Source organism: Conger conger, chromosome 3 (assembly GCF_963514075.1).
Source record: "Conger conger chromosome 3, fConCon1.1, whole genome shotgun sequence".
Taxonomy (NCBI): domain Eukaryota; kingdom Metazoa; phylum Chordata; class Actinopteri; order Anguilliformes; family Congridae; genus Conger; species Conger conger.
In genome coordinates this window covers 44,462,594-44,488,974 of record NC_083762.1, presented here as the reverse complement: position 1 = coordinate 44,488,974, position 26,381 = coordinate 44,462,594, and the positions used below count along the sequence as shown (strand labels likewise).

The following is a 26,381-nucleotide window of genomic DNA, read 5'->3' as shown; positions in this document are numbered from 1 at the left end:
TGAAAATAATTTTCTCATCATGAGCGCTTTGTACTTCCAGCTGTAGTTTCCACATCCAAAATGCAACCCCGTGAAGGCTATGATAATTAAGCCTCCAATCTATCGAGGGCTTTGTGTGACTTTGAATTACGCGATGCTATGCATGCTGCACGAAACAGCACAGGCAAGGCAGAACAGTAGGCTAGCCCGATTCTTTGATGTCTGTGAATATGATTCTCTGTCTGTGGAGCACAGAAGTGGCAAGGCTGATTTGGTTCTGATATGAAAGACGTTTTGCAGCAGGGGGGTCAGTTTAAGAGACCATTACCAATATGTTTTCATGAGCCCAGCTCTCGTTACCATGAGGGACTTCAAATGGTACATCACATTCACCAAAATTCTGCTTGGCACATAGGGATCGGTACAAGTGATTGATTAATTGATTACTTGCCAGATCTTGTGTCTATTAGATCTTTTTATTTTCCCAAAAAGGCAAGTGTGTTGGAACATGGTGCCATTTATAAATGCATCATACAGTATAAAAAAAAAAAAAAAAAAAAATAGCATTTATTTTTCCCATCTAATATGTTTTTATTGCAATTTAACTTTTTGTTGGAAAGCCATTCTATAATGTCCAAAGAGATTTAGAATGTCCTATGCTGAGGGAAATTGGCCTAAGCAAATTCACCACCGTGGTCACCTTAAGTATTCCAGCAAATACGGCCAAGGTGCATTCCCCCCCATGCTGGCAATCGATTTGGAATAGACTGCATTATGTGATCACTTGATGGGTGAAATAATTGAAAATCACCATCCCTACACAGAAACATAAAAAGTACTTGTACAGAGGCAGAAGAGCGCTGGAGCCCTGAACTCATACAGCCTCTGCTCCAGGGGAGTGAGCAAGCCGCTATTTTTAACCAAGGAGAGAGACACCCAGGGCTAGGTCAAGGGACTGCTGACTCTCCGCTGCGAATAGAAACGCATGCAAATGCGACAGGGGTAGCTGTGCCGATGGCTCATTTCGGGGAGGGGTGCCTAGGGAGAGCTGGCCCGGCACGTGCTCGTGGCAACAGGCCGCTGATTGGCTGGGGACAGCGGAGCTGCTGCACTCCCTGTAATTCTATCGATTAGACGAGCAGTCCAGGGCGAGTCACGTGTCCAGCACAATCAACGTGCGTGGCCAACGCCTGCATGCCCTGAATACAAACTCACATTGCGAAAGTTCCCGCTTCAATTCCGCAACACAGGATTAGCACAGAATAGCAAGTGAAACGAAAAGGATATGGATAATATGAATTAGGAGTTTTAAGTTTAAATGTAAAAATAAAACTATTAAAGTGTATCACTATCTTGCTAATAAAACAGCATCTTGGATATTCACATCATGTAAATTCATTGAGTATTATATTTTTATTTCATATCGTGGGCAGTATTAAGACATTTAGCATTTTCGTTTCTGTACCCAACACCCTTTTGTGCAAATACACAAAACCAAATTGAGACTGCTTCCACAATATAGAGTCTTTCCAATGACTGTTCAGGCTTTGTGTAATGAGCGGGGATAGAGTGCATTTACTGTGGTTCAGTATACAGCAACCAAGCTGAATTTACATATTTCAAATGAGGTGTCGAACCAGGCAGGATTTCTTGAATTATAAGCGTGAGCGTAAGAGTGAAGGCGGGCATTGGTTGCTGTGAGCCGAGGACTCCCAGGAGAATTCAGCATTCTGGGCAAAAAAAGGGTCCAAAAAGCCTACAGCCCCATCTTCTCGTATGGGGCTGCTGAAACTCGGTTTTTAATGCTCTACAAAAAAAAAATGGCTGGGGGGTGACGGGGGTGGGGGATGTGGAGACAGAGCTCAAGGTGCTTCTTGCGATACAATTCACATAAACGATCCCGTTCCACTCCTAATCCTGGGCCTAATTAAGTGAGCAGGCAATCTGCTGAGACAGCCCCTGCCACGGACGGTGGCGAGAGGACCCGTCAAATTAAATAAGCAGCAGCGGAGTTCACCCCGTCAGCACCGCGGCCCTTTATTAACATTCCAGCCGTTTTGTTTGGGGGCAGAGTGGAAAACAAAGCTCAGCTCTCCTGCCCTGGCGTTTACTTCACCGACGCCGCGCAGCGCCCATGTATAATTCAGCGTTTCGAAGAATTCCACTTTGAGCTGCCAGCTCCGGGCCTTTGAAAGACCTTGAAAGCGGAAAAGCGATAATACTGTGATGAGCATAAGCAGATGCTTTCTACCGTATCTCCTGGAAAAGACTGTCATTTTCAACCAAGAAGGGGCTTTGAACACAGATCTGGGAAGGCGCAAATTGAGAGGGACTGGCAGACATGCATGCTCGCAGCATAAACGGTCCAGCCACCGGCACATCCAGTTTCACATACTAATGATAGATGCTAATGAATTATGCACAGCCGTTACCTCAAGGTTTTTAATTAAAGCCGGAGTCAGCTTAAATAATCTTTTTTGGGGGAAACAGGACGGGGGTGGGGAATAAATTCCATTTTGGATTTGTTCATTAGAGGATACTGCAGATACCCAGGCAAGCTGAGAACAGAACAAAAACAATCCTAATCCTCTTTATAGCAAAGCAAAGGCAGAATTTACATTTATCTTCGATGTTACCTTGATCGTAGTAGCTATAATTTAGACTGCTCTGATCATCTGCTTCTCAAATCCCATCAAAATAATTTGCGCTCCATAAGTGTCTGGTAATCCGCTTATTGAGCAGACCAAAACTGAGGATTTATAATCAGTGTGCTTTGTCATTAAATGCTGCGATTTATTTTTCAGCTAATACAATTTTTTTTTTTTTTTTTTAAAGCAAACAAATATCATCCTGCTTTAACCAATAGTGTAATGGCTAATAATGAGTGGAGGCTGGTGATGATACTGGATGGCTCACACTCCAGTATTGCATTTGAAAATATACTATTCAGATGCACCAAAGCACCTGACAATACCATCAGCACACACATTTTTCAGTGTGGCTGGCATCAATGAGTGGGAATTGAATCCATAACCTTGGCAGTGTTAGTGCCGTGCACTACCAGTGGAGCTACAGGACTACAGTATAGGCCCCTACTCTGTTACAGCAATAAAACCTTGCCTTGCTATCGTAGGTGCACTAAAGAGAAATCTCCATAACTGAATTGTCAGTAATGTGGCAAGCTGTCAAGCTGATAGGCTATGTTAGCTTTCCCCAGCATTGACAGATTGACCCCATTTCCAGTGTGAGGTTCCAATTTGTACTTCCAAATGTAAAAAATCTTGTAAAAACCTTGTTTTCCAGGAAGTGGATGAAAAAAAAAAAAACACTAAAAGTATTAACATTTTATAATTTAAAAAATAAATACTCTCAGACATGTTCATATTGTAAGCCAGTCATAAACAACATTTGGTCTCATGCGCTGGTCAGCTTGCTGACTTCCCCCTCCTGGAGCATACATTGTTAGCCCCCACCGTTGGCACACATGTCTGTGGGGGAGAGCTAGAGAAGGATTCTTAGAGGCACCTTCCTTTCTCACATTCCAGAACAGGAATATTGGAGATGGTATAAAGATGTTTCATGATAATCCCAGGTCAGAATATAGTGATGTTTGGTGTTATTCTGATTGGTTCAGTGTGACTGGTGTAATGGTCTAGTTTTTGTAACAGTCTACCTTTGATAGCATAACCATTCAGGAGCCGAGGGGAAACTGGGCAAAAGTTGTCTCTGTAGAAGCCATGTGTTTTAGCCACCTGCCTGGTGGGCCTGGCTGTAAATTATAGATGGGTGACTCACTTTTACGGTCAAGAACTAAGGCCTGGATTTCGGAGATAAGGAGAAGAAACCAAACAGTCTGGAATGTCTCCTTTCTTTTCATTCACCCAAATCAGGTTTATCCAAAAGGTATATTACCATGAGAGGCACAAAAACATATTTACAGCATAATGCAGTTATCATGAAAACTCCCAACTACAGCATTCATAGATATGATGGGGTGGCCTGTAGCATGGTGGTTAAGGTCAGGAAGGGCTGCCATGTGTGAGGGGCCTGAGAGCTGGGGTTCCAATGTTGTTTAGACTACCTGTTGAGGAGTTAAGATGTATGAGTGGTCCAAGGCCAGTTGGGTCATGGGAAAAGAATCCTCCCGAACATTGGTGACCTCCCTGTGACCCCATACCTGGTCACTTCCAAGGGGGAAGACTCCGGACAATGCCACAGTGCCCTCATTTGGGCACTGCTGCTATTACACCGGTGACTGTTCTCCTAGATTAAATATTCAAAACTGCTATTAAGATAGTAAATAGACCTGGTAACACCTTGAAAACATTGCCCATGTGATCCTTGTATTATTGCATTAAGTCTTATGTAATGGTAACAGGAATTGCATGTAAAATGGATAATCAGGAGGGAAGTTTCATGATAACTGCAACATAATAAAACATAAGGGTAATCTGTTTGGTATGGATGTGATCTGATAAAATCAAGGAATCGGATGAGATACATTTCATACCAAATGGAATTTAATAAACTATAGTTTCAATATCCCAAGGGAAAACCTACACGTCCTCTCCTGGTAATCATCTCATTTTCCCTACTCAACAACCCCCAACGGTGGGGGTCTAAATTCCAGATTTGACCACCCCTCCAGGTTGATTTATGGCACTGCCGCCTGGTTCCAAACGTATGATTTGGCATAAAAGCAAGGGAGACAGACCAATCTGGGAAGATCGTATTCGACTTCCCACACAACATGTCTTGTGTATGTATGTATGTATGTGTAGCAGTGGAAGATCGTATTCGACTTCCCACACAGCATATTGTACGTGTATGTAAGTATCAGGAAGATCGTATTCGACTTTCCATACTGCATATTCTATACTCTGTGTTTGTGTGTAGTCCAAGCAGGCTAGGTATGATTATTTACTCTCTCTCTATTCTTAATTTGTATATTTTATACTTGATTGTGATATTCTAAAGCTAATAACCTACCTGTCTGCGAATAAACTATTTTGCTTGTAACTTGCGTGATCTCCATGACTCTAATTCATCTTGTACCTTTTCAGCCTAAATTACAACTGAAATACTCAGGGGGAAATGGTGGCCAAAGACCGACGATCGGCGGGGCGGTACACCTGTGGTAGTTCTAAGCTGTGCGGCCAGCAATTTCTGTCCCTTAAGGGTCGGGGGACGCATGGCTCTTGTGATTTGGTGCGAAGGGAACCCTTGGGCGTTACGGCGCCGGTTCCTGCCAAATTAGCTCGAAGGAGCCCAGTTAATGCTACGCCGACCTGGGCTCGCAACTATCAGGGCAGGTTTGCAAGTATTGTGTTGACTGGACCCTCAGCCTCTGAGTTCTCCACCGAACTGAGATTTCAGCAGTAATGCTAATCCCGGGAGCATCTATTGAGTAATGGTGGCGCAGGTACAAGTCGAATGTAATCACTCCCGAGGTCCGCGTAAGTTGCAAACCCAAATTGCTAAATTATATTTTAAATGGAGTCAGATAAACGAGTAAAACTATAGTAACCACTAAGCGTACAATACGGCCCCGTTTGAGAACGGAGAATATTAAGAATTGTACTGATCCGTTTCTGGCCAGCTATAAGCGGGATATGGGGCAGGTCAATCCATATCCGACCCATGGCAACGGACCCAGTATATTCTTAAACATAATTGTGCTCTGTTCTTGTACGGAGGATAATAATTAACCCAACTAATGTTCTCCCAGCAACGCCAGAAGGACAAGCACGCAAAACCCCCTTCGGCCCCCGCTAAATTCCGTCATTGGGTTAGCTGTGGGGTTTTACAATATGGTTATGAAGAATTGACTAAATTGAGGAAAAAGTTCATTCTTATTTCAGTTTGTCTTTTAAGCATGAATATCAGAGATACACCAGAGGGTAGAGTTTCTGTCACTTTAGCCTGTTTTCCTGAATTTTCTTTACTCAGAACGAGAGGCGCCCTACTGGCTAAGCTGTGTATAGCCAAGAAAGATTTACTACATACAAATGTATTGGCAGAGCAAGGCCAATTGCTTTGCTTTTGCTTTACTGAAGAGAACTGAGTTTGAGGAATATGTACTTTAGTTGACAGGTCCAAATTTCAGCTTTCATTTTCTGGTATTCTTATTTAGATTTGTTAAACAACTTTTGTATCAGTAAACAATAAAAAGTCCTGAATTTCTACTTTTGGTTTCAGCCTTGGGTTTTGCCTGTGAAGACTGCATTTGTGTTGGAAAAGACAAACCAACATGAAGCCCTGAGAGCTGTTTTTGGTAGAAAAGCAAGAAGCTTAGAAAAGCGGGGAAATCAATCAGAGCAATGGCACAAGCAATGGGGATAACTTGTACAATGACTTGGAATGTCCTGAAAAAGAAAGAAATCACTGGCGTACTGAGCAACAGACCTCGAACAGGTCAACAAAGGTAAACAACAGCAGTTTGACAGAAACATGAAGCTGTGTAGAAAAACCCCAAAACATCAGTCAGTGAAATTACAAATAATCTCCACAGGGCAGGACTGAAGGTCTCTCAATCAACTCTTTGAAGAAGAGCAACAACATAGAGGCTATACCACTATACCACAGCAGTAAGAATTGGAAGGGGAGAACAAAGTTGTATGGACTGATGAGACCAAGATCGGAGAAAGAAGGATCTGCTCACGAGTGTGCATTATTGTTCTGCAGTGGGTTGGTTGCATTTTCTCCTGGATTAGTTAAGTATTATTTGTTTGCTTGCTGATTCTAAATTCAGTTTAGTTGTCATTATAGTGTTCTGTTGTGTACTTGTTTGTTTGTTAGCTATTACAAGTGGTGTTTATTTAGAATCAGTGAAACTGGGTTAGGTGTTTGTTTCTCTCAGGTAAGCTAGGCTATTAAGTTAGGCTATTGTTTTACTGGCTGGCAGGCCACAGCTTTTGTTGTAGGAGGAGCCAATACTTTGCACCCTGCTCAGGCTATTATTACTGGCACACCTTAAGCAGTTGTGTAGCGCACCAGCGGCAGCCTCGGCTACTTGCCTCGGCGTACGAAGTCGCAGGTGTACAAAGTCGAGGGTGTCTATCTACGGGTGTCCATCGAGGCTGTCCGAGAGCCTGATGTTTGATTTTGTTTTTGCTGCCTGCCCTCATTCCACTGTGTAGTATTCCCCTTGTCCTCCCTAGTTCCCTCCATGTGTTTCCTTCCCATCCCTGTCCTCTCTCCTCTCCCCAGGTCCCAGTCAGGTAGGAGGTTCGCCTCCCGCCAACATGGGCAGAATATCTCTAACCTCATCTTTCCTCCCAGATCCCCTGGTATTGATCTCTGTGTGGCTGGTGGCCTCTGGAACTGCCAGTCCGCCGTCCAGAAAGCAGACTTCATATCTGCCTATGCCTCCCACCTCAACCTTGACTTTCTTGCTTTAACTGAAACGTGGCTCTCACCAGAGAACACGGCCACCCCGGCTGCCCTTTCCTCTGCCTTCTCTTTTTCCCCACACACCCAGATCCTCTGGCAGAGGAGGTGGCACAGGTCTCCTAATCTCATCCTCATGGAGATCTAGTGTCTTCTCCTCATCCCTCTCCTTCTCCTCTTTTGAATTCCATGCGGTTTCTGTTACTCTGCTGTGCAAACTGTTTATTATTGTTGTTTATCGCCCCTCGGGTCCTCTGGGGAACTTTCTGGATGAGATGGACATCCTCCTCAGCTCCTCACCTGTCAATGACACCCCCCTGATCCTCCTGGGTGACTTCAACCTCAACTCATAGTCCACCCAGTCTACCTTTCTCTCCCTCCTCTCTTCTTTTGACCTTACCCTCACTCTTTCCCCTCCCACCCACAAAGCAGGCAACCTTCTTGACCTCATCTTCACAAGGAGCTGCACAACTCTGTAACACCACTCCATATATCTGACCACTCCTTCATCTCTTTCTCTCTTCCACTCTCCTCTAACACCCATCCATCTCTCCCACCATCCACTGTCACCTGTCGACGGAACCTACGCCACCTGTCTTCCTCCACCCTCTCATCTACAATCCTCTCCTCCCTACCATCTGCGGAGTCTTTCTCTCGACTGTCTCCCGATGATGCGGCTACAACTCTCATGTCCTCCCTCTCATCTTCCTTTGATTCTCTGTGTCCCCTCACCACCAAACTAGCTCAAGCCTCCCCCCCCCAGTCCTTGGCTTTCTGATGCTCTACGAGCTGTCCGAACCGAACTGCGGGCGGCGGAGAGAAAATGGAAAAGGTCCTGTCTCCCCAGTGATATGGCTTCCTTCCATGCCCTCTTATCATCTTTCCATTCCTCTGTCTCTCTAGCTAAATCTTCCTTCTTTCACTTGAAAATCAACGCGGCCGCCTCTAATCCCCGCAAACTGTTTTCAACTTCTGGGCCCCCCTCCCCCCCCCACCCCCCTCATCACTCACACCTGATGACTTTGTCTCCTTCTTTGAAAAGAAGGTCGATGCTATTCGCAATTCCTTCTCCCAACCCTCCACCCCTGCGGACCCTCCTACCCTCCCCAACTCCCTAACCTCCTTTTCTCCCCTCTCTGACGCCGACACACTGAAACTCCTTACTTCCCACCGCCCAACCACCTGTCCTCTTGACCCCTTCCCCTCTCCCCTCCTACAATCTATATCTGATGACATTCTCCCTTTTCTCTCCTCTCTAATCAACACCTCCCTCTCTTCCAGCACCACGCCCTAGTCACTCCCCTGCTCAAAAAACCTACTCTTGACCCCTCTGCCCTGAACAACTACCTGCCTGTCTCTCTTCTTCCCTTTCTCGCTAAAACTCTGGAACGGGCGGTCTGCTCCCAACTGTCCACTTATCATCTCCAGAACAATCTCCATGACCCCAACCAGTCTGGCATCAAGAGTGGCCACTCCACTGAAACCGCCCTGCTCGCGGTCACTGAGGCACTCCACTCTGCTAAAGCAAAATCCCTCTCCTCTGTCCTCATCTTCCTTGACCTGTCAGCCGCCTTCGATACAGTCAACCATGAGATTCTGCTCTCATCGCTGTCTGGGATGGGTGTCACAGGTTCTGCACTCGCTTGGTTTTCCTCCTACCTCTCTGGTCGCTCCTACCAGGTGACTTGGAGGGGCGCAGTCTCCGACCCTCACCCCCTACGAACTGGAGTCCCGCAGGGCTCGGTTCTTGGGCCTCTCCTCTTCTCGCTATGCAACATGTCTCTTGGTTCTGTTATCTCTTCCCACGGCTTTTCTTATCATTCCTACGCTGATGACACCCAACTCTTCATTTCCTTCCCCCCCCCCGACACCCAAATCACCACACGGATCTCTGCCTGCTTGGCTGATATCTCTGCGTGGATGACTTCCCATCACCTGAAGCTCAACCTTGCCAAAACTGAGCTTCTCTACATCCCTGCTAAATCCTCTCCGTCAATCGACCTCTCATTGACTGTTGAGGACTTTGTAGTTTCCTCCTCCCGTACGGCAAAGAATCTTGGGGTGACTCTTGATAACTGCCTCACCCTGGCTCCACAAGTATCCTCCACTGCCAGAACCTGCAGGTTCTTTCTGTATAATATACGCCGTATCCGTCATCTCCTGACTGAGAAAGCCACCCAGCTCCTAGTCCAGGCGCTCGTCATTTCCCGCCTGGATTACTGCAACTCCCTCCTAGCCGGTCTCCCAGCATGTGCCATCAAGCCCCTCCAGCTGGTCCAGAATGCTGCAGCCCGCCTGATCACCAGTCAGCCCAGGTCGGCTCATGTCACTCCGCTTCTCATTGGCCTCCACTGGCTTCCTATTGCCGCACGCATCCGTTTCAAGGCCCTAGTGTTGGCATTTCAGGCTGCTAAGGGGACTGCCCCACCTTACATACAATCCCTGATCACTCCCTACTCCCCAGCTAGACCACTCCGGTCTGCCAGCTCTGGTCGCCTTACGGTTCCCTCTCTACGTGCACCTGGCGGTCGAGCTGCACGTTCACGCCTGTTTTCCGTTCTGGTTACTCAGTGGTGGAATGACTTGCCTACCACTGTCAGAACAGCAGAATCCCTCCCCCTATTTTGACGCAGACTCAAAACCCACCTTTTCAAACTCTACCTTAGTCCTCCCTCCTGATTTCCCCTGCCCCTCCTTTCTGATATCCCTATCCTTGTCTAACCCCCCCCCCCAAAAAAAAAAAAAATGCACTTCTGATGACAACTATGTTTAGAACAGCATTTCCTGTGTATTTTGCTAGTTTCTGGATGTGATGCTCTGACTTATGGTAGAACCTATGCACTTGTAAGTCGCTTTGGATTAAAAGCGTCTGCCAAATGACTAAAATGTAAAATGTAAAATGATCCAAAACATACAGGCTCATCTGTGAAGCACAGCAGAGGAAGGGTCATGGCTTGGGCTTGCATGGCTGCTTGTGGAGTAGGCTCACTAATCTTAATTGATGATGTAATTGATGATGAATTCAGTAGTCTACAAAAACTGTCTGCCAACTTATAAAGAAATGCATCCAGGATGCAGCAAGACAATGCCCCAAAACAAAATGTCAACACTACAAAGGACTTAATTAGGGAGAAAAAGTGTAAAGTTCTAGACAGACCAAGTCAATCACCAGACCTTAACCAAATTGAGCATGTGATAACACCTCCTGAAGAGGAGATTGATGGGAAAAACACCCCGAAACAAACAACTGAAATAGGCTGCAGTAAAAGAATCACAAATCCGAGTTTGGTGATGTCAATTGGTTGCAGGCTTGATGTAGTTATTCCAAGCAAGGGATATACTACCAAATATTAAGTGTTATTTACTTTCATTTATTTAAATACTCTCTGTTCCAATACTTTTGCACACCAAAAAATTGGGTGATCGGATACCAAAGGTGCCATGTTTTAAAGTTGTTCGGCTGAAAGAAAAAGATCTACCCAAGTATGCAGGGCTGGAAATTAAGGCCGCTCGATCGCCCAAGGCGAGTGCATTAGACGAAAAAAAGATAGTGGCAATTCAGAAGTATGTTACTGACAACAAACCGAAAATCATGCTAAATCCATGTGCGGCTGTGGTTGTGTGGTGTCAACTTAAACGTCAGTGAAGACCAGTGTCTTTCCCTGACCAGATTTCCCCTTGGGCAGGGCCTTCCCAGTCAGGCAATCAATCTGAATTCTGTATTCAACACTGTTCTGTAGCTTGTGCTTTAACAGGAAAGACTTGTATCTATTATGTTTGTATTCATAATAACATTCATATTCTGCCACCACCACTACCAAAGAGTTCCGCAAAAGTGAAAAAATAATAACATTTGTAGAAAGCTTAATGACTGGCTAGGTAGGGACAGGCTATGCAGGGACCTTGTCCTATGGTGCTGTCTGCCACACACATAAAAATGGGGCTAACACTTCACAATAATTGGCATTAGCCATTTTAGTTGCTTCGGTAACTACTGAGAAGTTAATCAGTGCAGCTTTGTTAACATTAACTCATGTTATCAACTATAGTAATTGCCAAGTCACATCGGAATGAAAATAAAAACCAGTTAATGTATTTGTTAAGGGTTACGTACTGTAATTATATGTTTATCCTATGGTTTTCCAATGTATAAATATTAATGTAACTAATACATAAGTTGGTAGTTAAATGCAATTACTAACTAATGATAGGTTAATTACATGCTCAAAGTGCTAGTACTTCGTTATTTCATGTTAACTACATGTAACCTTATTGTAAATTGTTTTGTATTGTGACAAAAATAGGCTCCTGCACATGGTGTGCAAAAGACTATTCACTTGAGTACAAGGGAGATGAGCAAAAGGGGTGGGTTAGTGTGGGTGGCTGAGTAGACTTGTAGCCTACATTGCATGAATGAAAAAGTAATTTCCATATGCAGTTATAGAAAATATACTCAAAAATAACAATTTTATGATGTTTATATGGGCATTTATATTGAGATGAATTTGAAGTCCAATGTTTGCTATACATGCTTTAAAATGAAATTGCATATTTTGGGCAAGTGTAAATGTATCTGGGCAAGTAAACATTTTATTGCACGAGCCCAGATGGCTAGTACCAAAAAAAAAAAAAGTTCCACCCCTGGATGCATGTGATATGACTTTCCATCAACCATAGCCAAAGATACAGATAAACCTGCATATTTGCTATACCACCCACTAAAGGCCAACTGACTATTATACACTAGTACCAAGTCAAGATATAAATTCAATCACCAAGTATATTGATAATCATAATTATTGTCAAAATAGCTGTGGATACCAGATTGGCTGATGGCAGCCATGTTTTTCAACCCGATTGGTGAAACAGTTCATGCTATAGGTATTAACAGTTTTGCTTACAGCACCACCTACTGGCCGATTACTGCCAAGGTTTGTGTCCACAGAATTAAGTACCGCACTAGGGAACCAAATTTGGTGAGGATTAGACAAAGCGTGCACTATTTATCACCTTTCTAATACATTTGACAGTGCCCTCAAAATCTATTGATGAGTGGTGGGCAGATTGTTTTGAAAAGGCAATTGAGGTTCAGACTCTAGCCATTCTAATCCTACGTTTCATTCAACAGTTCAGCAATATTCAATTTGGAAGACTTGCACTTCCCCATCTGCCTTCCTACATTCTCTTTTTTGGGGAAGATGTTCGTTTATTCAGGGGCTAATTCCCCTGGTAGAGAGATTTAACCTTGAAAGGTGCCACACGGTCAAGACTTATTAAACCTGACAAGCTTACCTAACCGAGGAATGAGTGAAGTGGGAAAGGGCTTGCAGAAGGGAAAATGTCAGAAACTTTTTCTGCCATGGAGGAAGTAACAGTACAAGGCCACACTCGGTAGACACTGTTCTAACTGGTGGTAGGACGCTCCAATTCAAAAGTAATCATTTGTTTACCTGTGACTGCAAGGTCTTTTTCACGAAAGAAGACCAGACCTAATGTGTGAATTAGATTATAATTTCTATTCAACTATGGCTTCCTTCTGATGATTCAAGCCACATATGGCTGGGGCCATTTGTTGGCTGAGATTTACCCGCACATTAACATGATGAAAAAATAATAATCCAACATGTGCTTACAAGAGCGTAAGTAGGCCCAGAGACATGTTAGGTGAAATCAAACATTCAAAATGTTTCAATTCACCAGTAAAGGGATTTGGGAGATTATTAATATTACTCTTAAAACTACTGAGTATAACGATTCCATCATACTTCATAACTGCTAGCAAGAAAATCTCTGAAAATGCAACATACAGAATAAAACTTGATTTTGTTTCAGGGGGTAGATAAGAGGACACAGTGAAGAAGCTCAAAAGATGAGTCAACATTTTGATTTGCCTAGGGTTGTTCACCTGGTAGGAACTGAGGCCAAGCTTAAATAAGTGGCACATGGTTATTCGTTTTTAGCCATGTTTCACTAAGTATGATCAATAACACTGGCAGAAGGGACATTTTTACAATAAAATATTTCTGATCTACAGAAATATTTCTGGTCTATTGGCTGACAGAAATCTATTTTACAGCACTTGCACAAAATGCAGATTTTGTCTGAATTTCAATGACAGTATAAGGATGCAGTATAATAATTTACAGTACTTGTACAGACGCATAAAAGAACCCTGACTTCTCTGCAATTAAATATGAATCTCCGTAATTCTGCGAGGATAAACAAACGGTGCCCTTCACTGCACGGTCTGGTTCATGAGCTTGTTCAGTGCTATAGATTGGCATTTTGTCACTTTTTTTACTTGCGGGGAGGAAGCAGGGCAATCCAAGGACCACACCTACTGGTTAAGTAGGCACCTACCTGCACTACATTACAAATCAGTCCTGGAGTTCATAAGGTGTGCTTCTTCCCACAGTAGGCGGCTGAGACCGGGGAGAACTGTCCCTGTACAAGAGAGGGCTGTCCGTAGTGACAGAGTTATCCTGAAAGCGAAGCTGAAAAGCTACCATTCGGGGTTTGGTTTACTTTGCCTTTATTATTTTAGCTTGTTATTTTTACTTGGATCCTGTGAGGGTGAAGGAAGAAGGCTTTTTGTTTGTTTACAAGTTGTGCTCTCTCTCTACTCCCCGGTCCTGTGAACCAAGAAAACGCCGATGCAAACCGGGATTTTCATGTCTCCCTGGGCCTGGCTCTTTTGTCTTCCCCGAGGTGTGTCACGGTGTGTGAAAAGAGGTAGTATGTATTTTGGAAGCTGGGTCAGTGGAAATGTAAAAGTAGAACACTGACCTACTATCCAAATTGGTCCAGTAGAAAAAATCCTTAACGAGCCCTGATTTCGAAGCTATTATGAGTGAATTGCTAACAACTTGTCATATTGAAACTACTGCAACAATTGCATTCCGTCAACCCGCACAGGACATTACTATTGTAGTTTCAACATAGCAACTTACTTTTTTAAAGCACATAATAGCTTCGAAATTCATAGTCGAGATATTAACAGATGTAGATGAAGATAGTGTTGGAAATCTGCCGAGGGAGCTCATGGTGGAAAAAACTTCCTGGTTGGCCTACAATAAGATGTCATCACTGTAAAGCTCTATTAGAACCTGTATTAAAATCTACCACCAGAGGGCATGTACTTTCAACAGCTTTTTTTCTTATTATTTAACCTCCCTATTTCCATGTGCAGATTCTGATCACAATTCATGTGCATCTCAGATTTGCTTGTCTTATTCACAAGCCCTTCAAATCAGAAGTTCCATTTAATAATTTTCCCCAAATCAAGCCAAAGAATGGATTCCACAAACCAAGTTACTATGATATGCATAGCATGCCTGTAACAATATGCATCAATATAATATCTCTGCCAGTGATTAAGAGTTCAAATAACAGTTGACAAGCTGAAATGGACTGTGAGATGTGGATAAATAAAAGGTTAAATTTGATATCACAAGCCTTTCAAGCCAGCCAGCACGACCTTCCTGAACTGAAGTGATAATCTCAAATGACAAACACACAGACTGCCAGGTACATTTTGCCAAACTCCACACCCAAAACAATGCTGGTTCTCAAGAAGGGCACCGTGGGAAATGTAATCCATGTATGCATTGTTTTCAAACACAAATAGTGTTTGGAACTGCAAAACCCATAACTACGTAATAGTTTTGTTTGTTTTCTCAAAGAGCACATTATTGGAAATAAGTCCCGCGCATAGAATCTAAAATCGGGTTGTGCACTCAATGCAAGCACTGGATGTGAAACTCAAATCAGTCAGCAGTACTTTAGGACTGCAGCAAAGGCATAAAGCATTTCTTGTTGCTGAAGGCAAAATGAAGTTAGCCAGTTGTCCAGTGCCTGGAGAGCCTACCATTCTTTCTGGGGAGGACACAGGCCAAGTATTGAGCAGGGAAAAAGCAGGGAGAAGTACACCTACTGGCATTAGAGAAACAGGAATGGCTGATACCCACACAACACATCACAGAGGGCTAGTTAGATCGAAACATCATGGTATGATTCTGGTGAAGGTGCAATTCATTTGTTTGGTGTGGAATTTTTTCCACCCAGAGTTCACAGAAAACATTATGGGACATTTGATTTGACAACACAAGCACAAAAGCACAGATTGTGGGTGCTGTACATTGGTGGTCGTTTGAAGCAGGTTCCTCCCCATCACCACAAAGCAATTTCAGTGTGAGTAAAGTGTTAAATAAATGCAAGTATCCATGAAGGCCTAAGCAGTGAGGAGTACCCAGAATTAAAGTAAAGAGTAAAGGTCACAGTCGACCCTGATGTTATGGGAGGGCAGTGGAACCACTCAGCCTCTTCATTTACAGTCCGCTAACATGCTGGAAAACAGTGACTAGGTATCATTAGGCAACCAGTGAGCATGTCAATGGAATAGTTGCCATTACTCTCAGGGATGGCTCACCTCACAGGTACAGGTGACCCGACGTGGATGGGGTGCCTCCTGCTGCAGCTGATACACTACAAACATACAATACAAACACACAATACAGACACACAATACAGACACACAAAACAGACACAGTGTTAGATAGAAGCACAACAAACCGGCGCTGGAGCCATGGAAATATCTTCAAATGGCGAATTAACAGAGCAAAGAAATACATACGGTAGGACTTCCACACCGGTGGTCTGTATTCATCATTATCTGAGGAAGACAAAGACATTTGCAGAAGTTAATTATGATTTAACAGATCTGGCATTGTAACTGTATGGTGGTTTACAGATACATTTACCCTGACTAAACATTTAGCTATCCCGGAAAGCTGTCAGGCTATTCCACAGAGCAAATTAGATATTATTTTTGGCAAGAAAAGCAGGTTCAATGACTGAAGTGTATTGTCCTGAAAAGGCTCTGCTGTGAAAAGTTTTCTGAATCAGCATAGACCCCCTCGAGGTCAGAGAAGAAACAGCTCCCATGGTGATGGTATAATAGATGGAAGCCTGAAAGAAAACAACTACAGATTCAAGCACGAGTGTCCTCATAGCACACTAATTTAGCATAGGAGGACAGCTTGACAATACCACTACTTCTCTTTAAATACAGGTAGGATTTAGGACAGTCCTCAAGGTTCTCATTATGTTTTAAATTATATTGAGAAATGACCACTTAAATACCATAAGAGACATGACATGGTCTTCTAATAGTTCACATTCAACCATTTTCAGAAGTTACTACAAAAACGTTTGCCATTTGCCAACAGTCAGTTTCAGATTTCAAGTTTAAGGGAAGCCATGGTACATGGTGATTCATGGTACGTAGTGTTTCACTTCCCCCTGGTGGAGCGTGCACGAATTGCATTTTGAAGCCGTGTAATGACACAGACCAGCGCAGTAATCGTACCAGCAATTGTTCACAGATACACTCATCATTACATCACTGACGGGACGCAAAAACAGAAAGAATTTTTTCCAGGCAGGGACACAGCCTCGGAACACTTTGCCTAAGCAAGTTAGTAATGGGCATGTAGGGAATACAGTAAAAGCTTAGACTACCTACCACCTCCTTAATCCAAAGATTTCAACCAATGTTCCCACATTCATGTCAACAAATAACACGCCTGTTGCACTGTCATCATAAGGAATACGGCCTGCTGTACACAATTCTGGACACAAGAAATGCTGCTTTCCAAACGGCATGCTACGGTATACAATCATGGATTGAGAAAATCCTCCAACATTACATGGATATCAAACTTAAAACTGCATTAGACTTTAAAATTCAGTTTCTTTAAAGTCACATCCATAACACAAGTTATTTTTCACATTTTTCCTGACTTAATATTTTTTTAAATGATCATTTCCCCTCAGCCAAGTGGGAGCTATGATAATATGCATTCGCATTTGCATTTTTTTTTTTTTTTTAAGAAGAGTCATTTTTCAGAGGGATTTTGTTCCTCTTTGTGTCCAAATGTCACATCCATAAAGCTGGAATTGCCATGTGACGAAAAGGGTGCCTACCGAGAAACAAAACAAAGAGCACACACATGCCTGTGCCGAGCCAACAACGTGGCAAGAGGAAGAAAGTACAATTGAGGAGCAAGCTTCCACCCCATGCCCCCCCCCAAGGCTGTGTACAGGAAAGCTCTATTGAAATACGTTGGCGTAAGCACTCTAAGAACAATGTGATCCAGGAGAGGAGGACTCAACAGTACTTCAACATGACCTCTCTGAACACGCTGCAGACCACGGATTCTTGTTGCTTCACGTGTCCGTCTGTCCCTCACATGGTGTTGCTAGCACCTTCCATGAGTAAGAGCTACAGCAGATAACTACCTGAAGCTCTCCCGTTAGAACTGTTAACACATTGGCAGTTTGGACCAAAAATAACCATTTGTATGTAGATACCAATATGCCTGAGAATAACTCCCTCTCTCAAGTTACGACGTGCGGTACCCATGATATTTTTAAAGTCTAGGCAGGGGTGGGGAAGGAGAGTGGTGTGACTGTGCCTGGAGTTAATTCTATAGGATTGCTATAGGGTTATAAACAGATATGAATCTTTATACTGCTCCTTACAAAACGTTCATACATGCAGGCAATAACTCTGGAGGCAATAACATCACTGCACAAGCTACATTGGAGTTGTCTAAAGTGTACTCTCACTTTAGACCACAAACACGGAATGCTTCAAAACCGATGTAAAGCTGTAAGGTCATCTAAAACTTCTCTAAATATCTGAAATGGCCCACGTAAACACATAAAAAAATGACATATTCCACATTCTCCAGTAAAGTAGGCTCTTTAAATCGTGAGTCAGGTCACCATTTTCCTGCAGAGATTAAGTTGCTTAATTTGCTCCCAGTGAAAAACAGCTGGGTGTCATTTTAGATTTAACGGAGGCAATTAGGCCTACTTGATTTTATTTTTGCCTTGAAGGAAAATTAATCAAAACTCACTTGAAACATTTCCTTGCTGATACACTGTACCTTTCTGTCATTAGTCTTTTGTTGCAGATGGAATCAAAAATGATAAAATAATTTTAATCCTTAAATTATTTTTCAAAATGTGACTATTTGTCTGCCAATGAGCTATATGTTAAATAAAGATGTATTCTAAAGCATGTTGCAAAATTCAGTGCATTTATAACTTTCAGTGCCCAAGCGTTGTTATCCGAGCATAGTACTGTTTGGGACAAAACTCTCTAAAATTGACAAACTCGCGGCCACCGGCACAAAGATTTTAAATACTGTCCAAGACAAGAGGGGAAAAAAACTGTACAAAACATATTAGGAATGTGATAACAAGGTTCTTCTCTGTTGATATATCTCCCCCTGAACCATGCAAAACCTGGTGGGACACTGCATTCTGCTCTGTGCCATTCAAGGCATCTCAGTTTTTATCCCAGAGTTGTGGGCAGAAATGGCTCTTGGCATTTTTGAGGAATAAGGATTTGGTGACAGAGCTCTCTTAAGCACTGAAAATAGCAAGTCTGGTTTAGGCCTACATGATCCAGTCAATTTAAAGTTGAAATGTCTGAATTTACAAAAACCTTCAATAAAATGTAACTATCAATGAATAGCACACACTGGCTCAGCAGATGGACAGGACAGACAAAACAGATTAACTACCAATGTGCAGAAACATTACAATGAAGCTGTAAAAACACTCAAAGTTCTGTCATCCAGCTCACAAATTTCCTTTGACGGTCAGTATTCTGATTCAAGTTCGCAAGTCCACTCCATTCAAAGTTGACGAGAAGTGTAGAATTCAGCCAGGCAATTAAAATTTGCACAAGAGGGGACCACCACTGCAACCTCAATTGAATCTTCTGAAGCCAAAAAATCCTGGTAAGCTGTAATCAAATAATGCATCTCTTCATATGGACTTTTGCGTTATTATGAAATATTTTTCATTATTTTGGTTTTAAGCAAGACAAATGTTATTTACCTGTTCTCATTTTAATGGAAACTTTAATTTCCCACTGCTTCAAACCAAATCGAACAGCCACTTGTACAACAATGCGTGCCAGCAGCCATACCATCATGCACCCAGCTCCTGCCAAATGGCGGAAGCTAAGTGGGTATGGGCAAGGTCTAGTACCTGGATGGGAGATCTGCTGGAAAAAGTAAGTTGTTGCTGCTGCTGGAAGGGGTGTTGGTGGGCAAGTAGGGGGGAGAACATCCCTCTGGTCAAATTACCCCCAGTGCAGTGATGGGAACACTGCGCTGAAGAAGACGCAATCTTTCAGATGAGATGCTAAACCCAGGTTCTCACTCACTGTGGTCATTAAAAAAGTAGGGGGTGCCATGATGTCCGAATGCCGCGCCAAATTTCCAACCTGGCTCATTCAACTACCACATAAACATCCCCCGATTCAACTTCCAAAAACATTGTTCTCTCCCTCTCCACCTCAGCTGGTGTGTGGTGGACAGTCTGGTGCAAAATGGCAGCCGTGCATCACCCAGGTGGGTGATACACATTGGTGGTGGTTGAGGCGAGTTTCCACTTCATCACTTTAAAGCACTTTGAGTGTCTAGAAAAGCGCTATATAGACGCAATGGTCTATCTAGCCATCAATCTAACATTTCAAAATACCGCCATAGGTCCAAGGTCCTAAATAATTTGACTAAATTTGATACGCGAGTGTTGTGTAAAAATCACTGTCATTTTATCAATGTAGACTATTGAGTGAGGCGGTGCAACTTGGATAATTGCTTAAAATGGGGCGACACTAGCTCAGGAGGTAAGAGCAAGACACCTAACCCCCAATTGCTCCTGACAAACTGATTGGTACCACGCATGGCAGCCTATAGCCGTTGGTGTGTAAGAGACTTTGTGAATGGGTGAATGAGAAGCATCAATAGCGCAGTGCTTTTGATAAAGGTGCTATATAAATTCCAACCATTTACCATTCACCAACATGTTGCTTTACTTACAGAAAGGCCATCAGGAAGTGGCAAAGGAACAGATGCGCATAAGAAGACAAGCAGTGACGAAAGGTTGAGGGACTCTGAGGGTCTCCAAAATTTCAGTTCCCCACAAAGACATTATCGGTCTATTTGATAAATTGCAAATGCAGTAGTTTATCAAAGTGTTACAGTGTTCAACTCCTGAAATGACCTTTCACTGGAGTCCAGCTTTAAATCCAGTTTCTTTCACGCATCATGTAACTGTGAGCCGAACAGGGCAGAATTATTTACAGGGACCTTTAAATACAGTGTCATGCAGAGCAACACACAGGACAAGGATACAGCCACTCCCCCCAGCACCCTCAAACAGCCAAGATGAGAAATGTGTATTTATGCCCACGGTCAAGCAAATGGCACTATTTCAAACACGTTGCGTTCAGATAGGCAGGGAGCTGAGGGGATGTGAATATCTGATACCATTGTCAGCAGCCTCAGCGCTTCCTGCCTCATCCCTGAACAGTTTGGCAAGAGAACACTGTCTTAACTTGGATTAAACAGTTTCCTGTTCTAATCCTGACCCCCAGCCCCCACCCCCACTCACAGCCAGTTGTGAGCCCTTCCTATGATTCAGCATCACTCTGAAATATTGGCACAAAATGGCTGCTCCTTTCCCAAAATCAAGCTGGAGAGCTCAAAAGATAATGGGACCAAGAGTGCCTTGTCTATCTCGCACTGACACGTCAATTAGCCTCAAAAACTTCCCTATTCTGTACAGGTGAATCACACCTCGGTGGGTGCAATATTCTGTTATAGTTTGGTTTGATTGTCCTTGAGTAACAACAGAATGACTGTTCAGGTTTTCCACTCACTAAAATGTCCCATTTAAATCCCCCATCAAAAATACTAGTTTAACAGTCTGCCTGAGTTGTTTCTCAAATGCTGCATTGTATTTCAAGTGGCTATAGAGATGAAAGCGCCTTTTGTTTAGGAAGACATTTAAGTTAATATCGTCTAATCCTCCACGAAGCTGTTCGTGAAACGTCTGTCATTACAGGCAATGCAGCAGCCGCCAGCCTTGAAATACCACCCATTCTAATATACTTTACGCGCACTATTCGATAGATGCAAAACAGCACGCCATATAGCTACATAAAACAATTTACTATCCGGGGTAGCCGTAATCATTTATTATTTTATTTTCCAAAAAATGTTCTTTAGATTTCACATATAACGTTAGCCGTATAAAGAAGGAAAATAAGAATGGCATGAAAAGCGTGCCTCATCGCTGCTAATGTTCAACAAGCAGCGTCTCGTACTAAACGCCAAAACCCCAACACGCCCCAGACTCTATTACGTTAGGCTACATCTCTTTGGAGACCCGAACTCTAACAGCTAATGCAGCACCCTAGATGCGATTAAAATGCCAATATGTAGCAAAAAATGTAATAGCCTCCAACAAATAAATGTTACACATTGGTCCGTTAGCTAGAAAATAAAAATGGTAGGAAGAAACTTAAACTTTTAACTTACCAAAAACATTTAGAGCCATTTTATTCCCGTTATTCCAAAGCCTCTTCGACGGTGCGCAGGCATGGATATCAAACTCCCCAGCTTGTCGTCCCTCGATATACCTTGCTCAGGAACACCTGGAACTTGAAATTAATACGGGAAGGTGAATATATATATGATGCAATTCGTACAATATTATGAATTTAGCAACCTGGCAAAACTGCCGCTACCTACAATGAGCTATTCCCGGCATTATCCAAGCTAAGATAAAACACTCAGTGGAACACTAGCGAGCAAACCAAAAATGATAGATGCAACACAGAACACTGTCATTATCTACTGCTCCTGTATTCAGGAGCACATTTGAAAATATGTATACACACCTTCGACAAGATGCTGCCACCAGTTTGCACAAACGAGTGTATGCAATAAGTTGCTGTAGCTAGCGAGACTCACTCAAAGCGCATCCATCAGCGTTGAAGACGCCATCTTGTGCTACCACGTGACCTCGAGTTCCTTCTCCTCTGGGAACTGCAGGCTTTCCAGGGCTTGTCACCATGGATACAACTAACGTTGTAGGCTATTATTTTTGGGGAATGAATGATAGCTAACGTGGACGTAAGCACTGTGGGTGTGATTAAGTAATATCATACTACGCGCATAAATCTCACGAAACACAATGAAGCTTAAATGTTTAAACAGAGCCGCAACCAATCTCAGGTATGTGCTTCTTATGTGCAGCCGCAAGGTCAAATGGTACTCAGAAAGGTAGCCCTGGCTACGATTACATGTTCTTGTAGAAGAAAATTCGTGCATTCGGTATGGACAGCACACAATGCATTCCGTAAGTATTTGGACAGTGACACATGTTTTATTGTTTCCCCTCTGTTCACTCTGTTCAAACAAACCGTTGAAATAGAACAATGACTATGTGGTTAAAGTGCATACTTTTATTACTTTCATTTGAGGTCCATATTGGGTGAACATTGTAGGAATTAGCCGTTTTAGGGAACACAAAATAATTGGATAATTGGCTGTTTAAATGTTTCTTGGAAAGGTGTGTTAAGTTTAATATTGGTTCATGAATAAAAGACCTAGAGTTGATTCTAGAAGCCATCTGCATTTGGAGTCTGTTGGTCTGTTGTCATCTCTCAACAGAAGGACAAAGGAGTGTCAATGCCAGTAAAGCAGGCATCATTAGGCTGAAAAATCAGAATAAATCAGAGACATAGCCAAATTAGGTGTGTCCAACTTAACTGTTTGGTACATTCTTTAGAAGCAAGAATGCAATGGTCAGCCGGTAGACCACGGAAGACCAGTAGTGGATGACAGAAGAATCCCTCGAATGGTGAAGGAAAATCCCTTTGTAACTGTTGAAGGTGAAGAACACTCTCCAGGACCAGTGTACATGTGCCAAAGATGACCACCAAGAGCATATCCTCAGAGAGCCACAACCACAAGATTCAAACCTCTGGCAAGCCTCAAAAATAGAATGGCCAGGTTACAGTTTGCAAAAACATATTTAAAGAAAATGTAGAGTTTTGGAACAAAGTGTTGTGGACAGGTGAGCCGAAGATCAACCTGTGCCAGTTAAGGAAAGAGGAAAGGGTGGAGAAAAAAAGGAATAGCTCATGATCCAAATGTAGTGTTATGGCTTGGGCATGTATGGCTGCCACTGGAACTGGATCACTAGTGTTCATTGATGATGTCACTGCTGACGGTAGCAGCAGGATGAATGCCAAAGCATACAGGAGCATCTTGTCTGTTCCTAGCAAATGCTTAAAAAATGATTGGATGACTGTTTATCATGCAGCACGCCAAATCAATCTCAATCAAATTGAGCATGAATTTCACTTGCTGAAGACCAGACTGAAGGCAATTAATCTAAAAAACAAACAGGAGCAGAAGATGGCTGCAGTACAGGCCTGGCAGGGCATCACCAGGGAAGATACCTACCATCTGGTGATCTGTTGGTCGTAGAATTCAGGCAGTCATTGATTTCAAATGATTAACAAGATAATATTGAATATGATGACTTTATTTCAGTATGGGTTAATAATAAAGAGGGCTTGAATTCCTACACACCCAATATGGATGTAAAAACCCTCAAATTACAGCTGAACGTCTGCTCTTCAATTGTTTTATTTCAACTTTGTTTGCTGGAGTACAGAGCAAAAACAACAAAAAATGTGTCACTATCCAAATATATCTACACTCAGTGAGCACTTTATTAGGAGCACCTGTACACCTACTTATTCATGTGATTATCTAATCAGCCAATCATGCGGCACAAATGCAATGCATAAAATCATGCAGATATGGGTCAGGAGTTCAGTTAATGTTAAACCATCAGGAGGAAAAAAATGTTGTGTGACTTTGACCGTGGAATTGTTGGTGCTAAACAGGGTGGTTTGAGTATCTCAGAAACTGCTGATCTCCTGGGATTTTCACACACAACAGTCTCTAGAGTTTGCAGAGAATACTGGAAAAAACCCCAAAATAAATCTAGTGAGCAGCAGTCCTGTGGGCAGAAATGCCTTGTTAATGAGAGAGGTCAGAGGAGTTCACAGGACCCAGTCGGTAGTGATCAGTCCCCGGCTTGTGTCCAAGTGGCACACTACTCCACGGATCCCCCCTACGGATCCACAGCCACCGCAAGGCCTTTTCTGCAGCCACCAGGATGTTCTTGATGGCTCTCCTAGACTGTAGTTTGAGAATTTGCTGTAGTGAGTGGCCAGCAAAGCCCCGGCACCCAACTTCAACTGGCTCACAGTGGGCTTTCCAGCCGTTGCTCCGGCATTCTGTGATGAGTTCCGCAAGGATTTTTTATATAAGACAGGAGAAAATTGGACAAAGCAAGGTAAATTAGCTATTTGTAAAAAGCAGTAATGTATGACCTGGGCTTTCCAGTTTGAAACAAGGATACCCAGGTTTCCCTTATTTTGTCAATTCATTATCAATGGACAACACCAGAGGACATTCAAAATGGCAACCTTTCTAACTGTTAATCTCATTTCAGGTTACCTCCAGCAGACAGCATACTTGTCACGTTTCAGGTTTGTCTCGCCATGTTTTATGTTTATTCATTTTGTCTTAGTCTTGTATTGTCTTATCATGTATTATGTTAGTCAAGGTTCGTCATGTTGTTTAGTTTATTTCTTGTTACGATTAATTTTCTCGTCATGTCTAGTTATGTTTCGTTACGATTATATTACCTTGTTATGTTGAATGGTTATCGTCTTAGTTTCCTTTTGTGTTATGTTTTGATTTATGTTTATTGTTACATAGACTGGTTACTGTTTAAACATACACTTTTACATGTCTTTCCACAAACCTTGCGTTCCGCCTTTTCTGTCTGCCTCTAGTTTACGACGCAACTCTTGAGCATTATTACTGATTGATTCACGTTAAGATCCAAGCCTGTTTACCGACTATTGTTTATTGATTTCTGTTTCGTTGACCATCGTTTGTTTTTTGACCACGTCTTCGCCTACCGTTTTTGTACCTTTGCCTCGCAGATTGTTTCATGATTTCGACTTCCGCATCACCCTCGATTACGACTCTGCCTGCCGTCCGCCTGTACTTCTGCCCCGCTGACGGCTCTCCTGCTACTGGACCTTCCTGCACGTCTACCGACTACAAGTTTGCCTCTTCCCTCGGCACCGTGCTTTTTGTTTGTTTAGTGTTTGTTTGGCTGGATCTACGTGTATGGACTTTGCTTGTTTTGACTATGCTCCTGGGATTCGTCCCGAATAAAGCCCTGACGGGACTTTATCTAACCATTGTTTCTGAGTCGTGCATTTTGGGTCCAACCCCCACGCACCCATCTCAATACTCATGCCCTGAATCTTGCACATGCAGCAATATGGAAATAATGCGACCTTGGGCTCCTCAGCATTCTCTGTGTTCATGGTCCTTGTCAGCAAAACACTTGAGTTTGGCAGGTAACTTCATCACCCCTGTTGCAGTGCCCAATTTCTTATTTTGTCTGAATTGGTGCAGTTTACATCATGATTCTCGAATCCAAATTGGGCCCCAGTTTTCTTTTCTCCCTGGTAATTAACTGTAAAAGTATGGCAACTGATTGGCCAGACTGTGTTCGCACCTGACCCAGGTAAAGGGAGGGTGGAAAACCATCTGTTCTCAGTCCACAAGGGCCATAGGCATAGGACATTTTGTATGGAACTTTTCTAGACACGCCAAAGCGCTTATAGTGATGAGGGGAAAACTTGCCTCAATCACCACCAATGGGTAGCACCTACCTGGATGATGTGCGGCTGCCATTTTCTGCCAGAACACTCACCACACAACAGCTGAGGTGGAGAGGGAGAGAAGAATGTTTTTTCCACTTGAATCAGGGGACGGTGGCAGGTTGAAAGACCAGAGTTGGGAATTTAGCCAGGACACCGGGGAACCCCCTCCTCTTTGCGAAGAGTGCCAGGGGATCATTAATAACCACAGTGAGTCAGGATCTCAGTTCAACGTTTCATCTGAAATACGTTCTCTCCTACAGCACAGTGTCCCCACCACTATGCTGGGGCATTGGGGATAATTTGATAAGGAAGTCTCCCTCCCATCCAAGTACTAGCCAAGTCCGAACCTGCTTAGCTTCAGCCATTCGGCAGGAGC

General features: G+C 43.1%; 1 protein-coding gene across 3 annotated transcripts in view; it reads right to left on the bottom strand.

Annotated features, from left to right (window-relative positions):
• chn1 (chimerin 1) overlaps nucleotides 1-22,341 on the bottom strand; it is a 79,859-nt gene extending 57,518 nt beyond the window's left edge. Inside the window, exons 1-4 of one of the 3 annotated variants that reach the window (XM_061235745.1) lie at nucleotides 22,209-22,341; nucleotides 21,774-21,895; nucleotides 16,001-16,039; nucleotides 15,797-15,852 (exon numbers count right to left, since the gene is read on the bottom strand). In XM_061235745.1, the coding sequence (XP_061091729.1) occupies nucleotides 15,797-15,852; nucleotides 16,001-16,039; nucleotides 21,774-21,792 (114 nt within the window). In that variant the 5' untranslated portion in view covers nucleotides 21,793-21,895; nucleotides 22,209-22,341. Of the gene's footprint in view, nucleotides 1-15,796; nucleotides 15,853-16,000; nucleotides 16,040-21,773; nucleotides 21,896-22,135 lie in introns of all 3 variants that reach the window. The other 2 variants (XM_061235744.1, XM_061235746.1) reach the window with 2 other exon arrangements.
• Nucleotides 22,342-26,381: the final 4,040 nt, after the last annotated feature.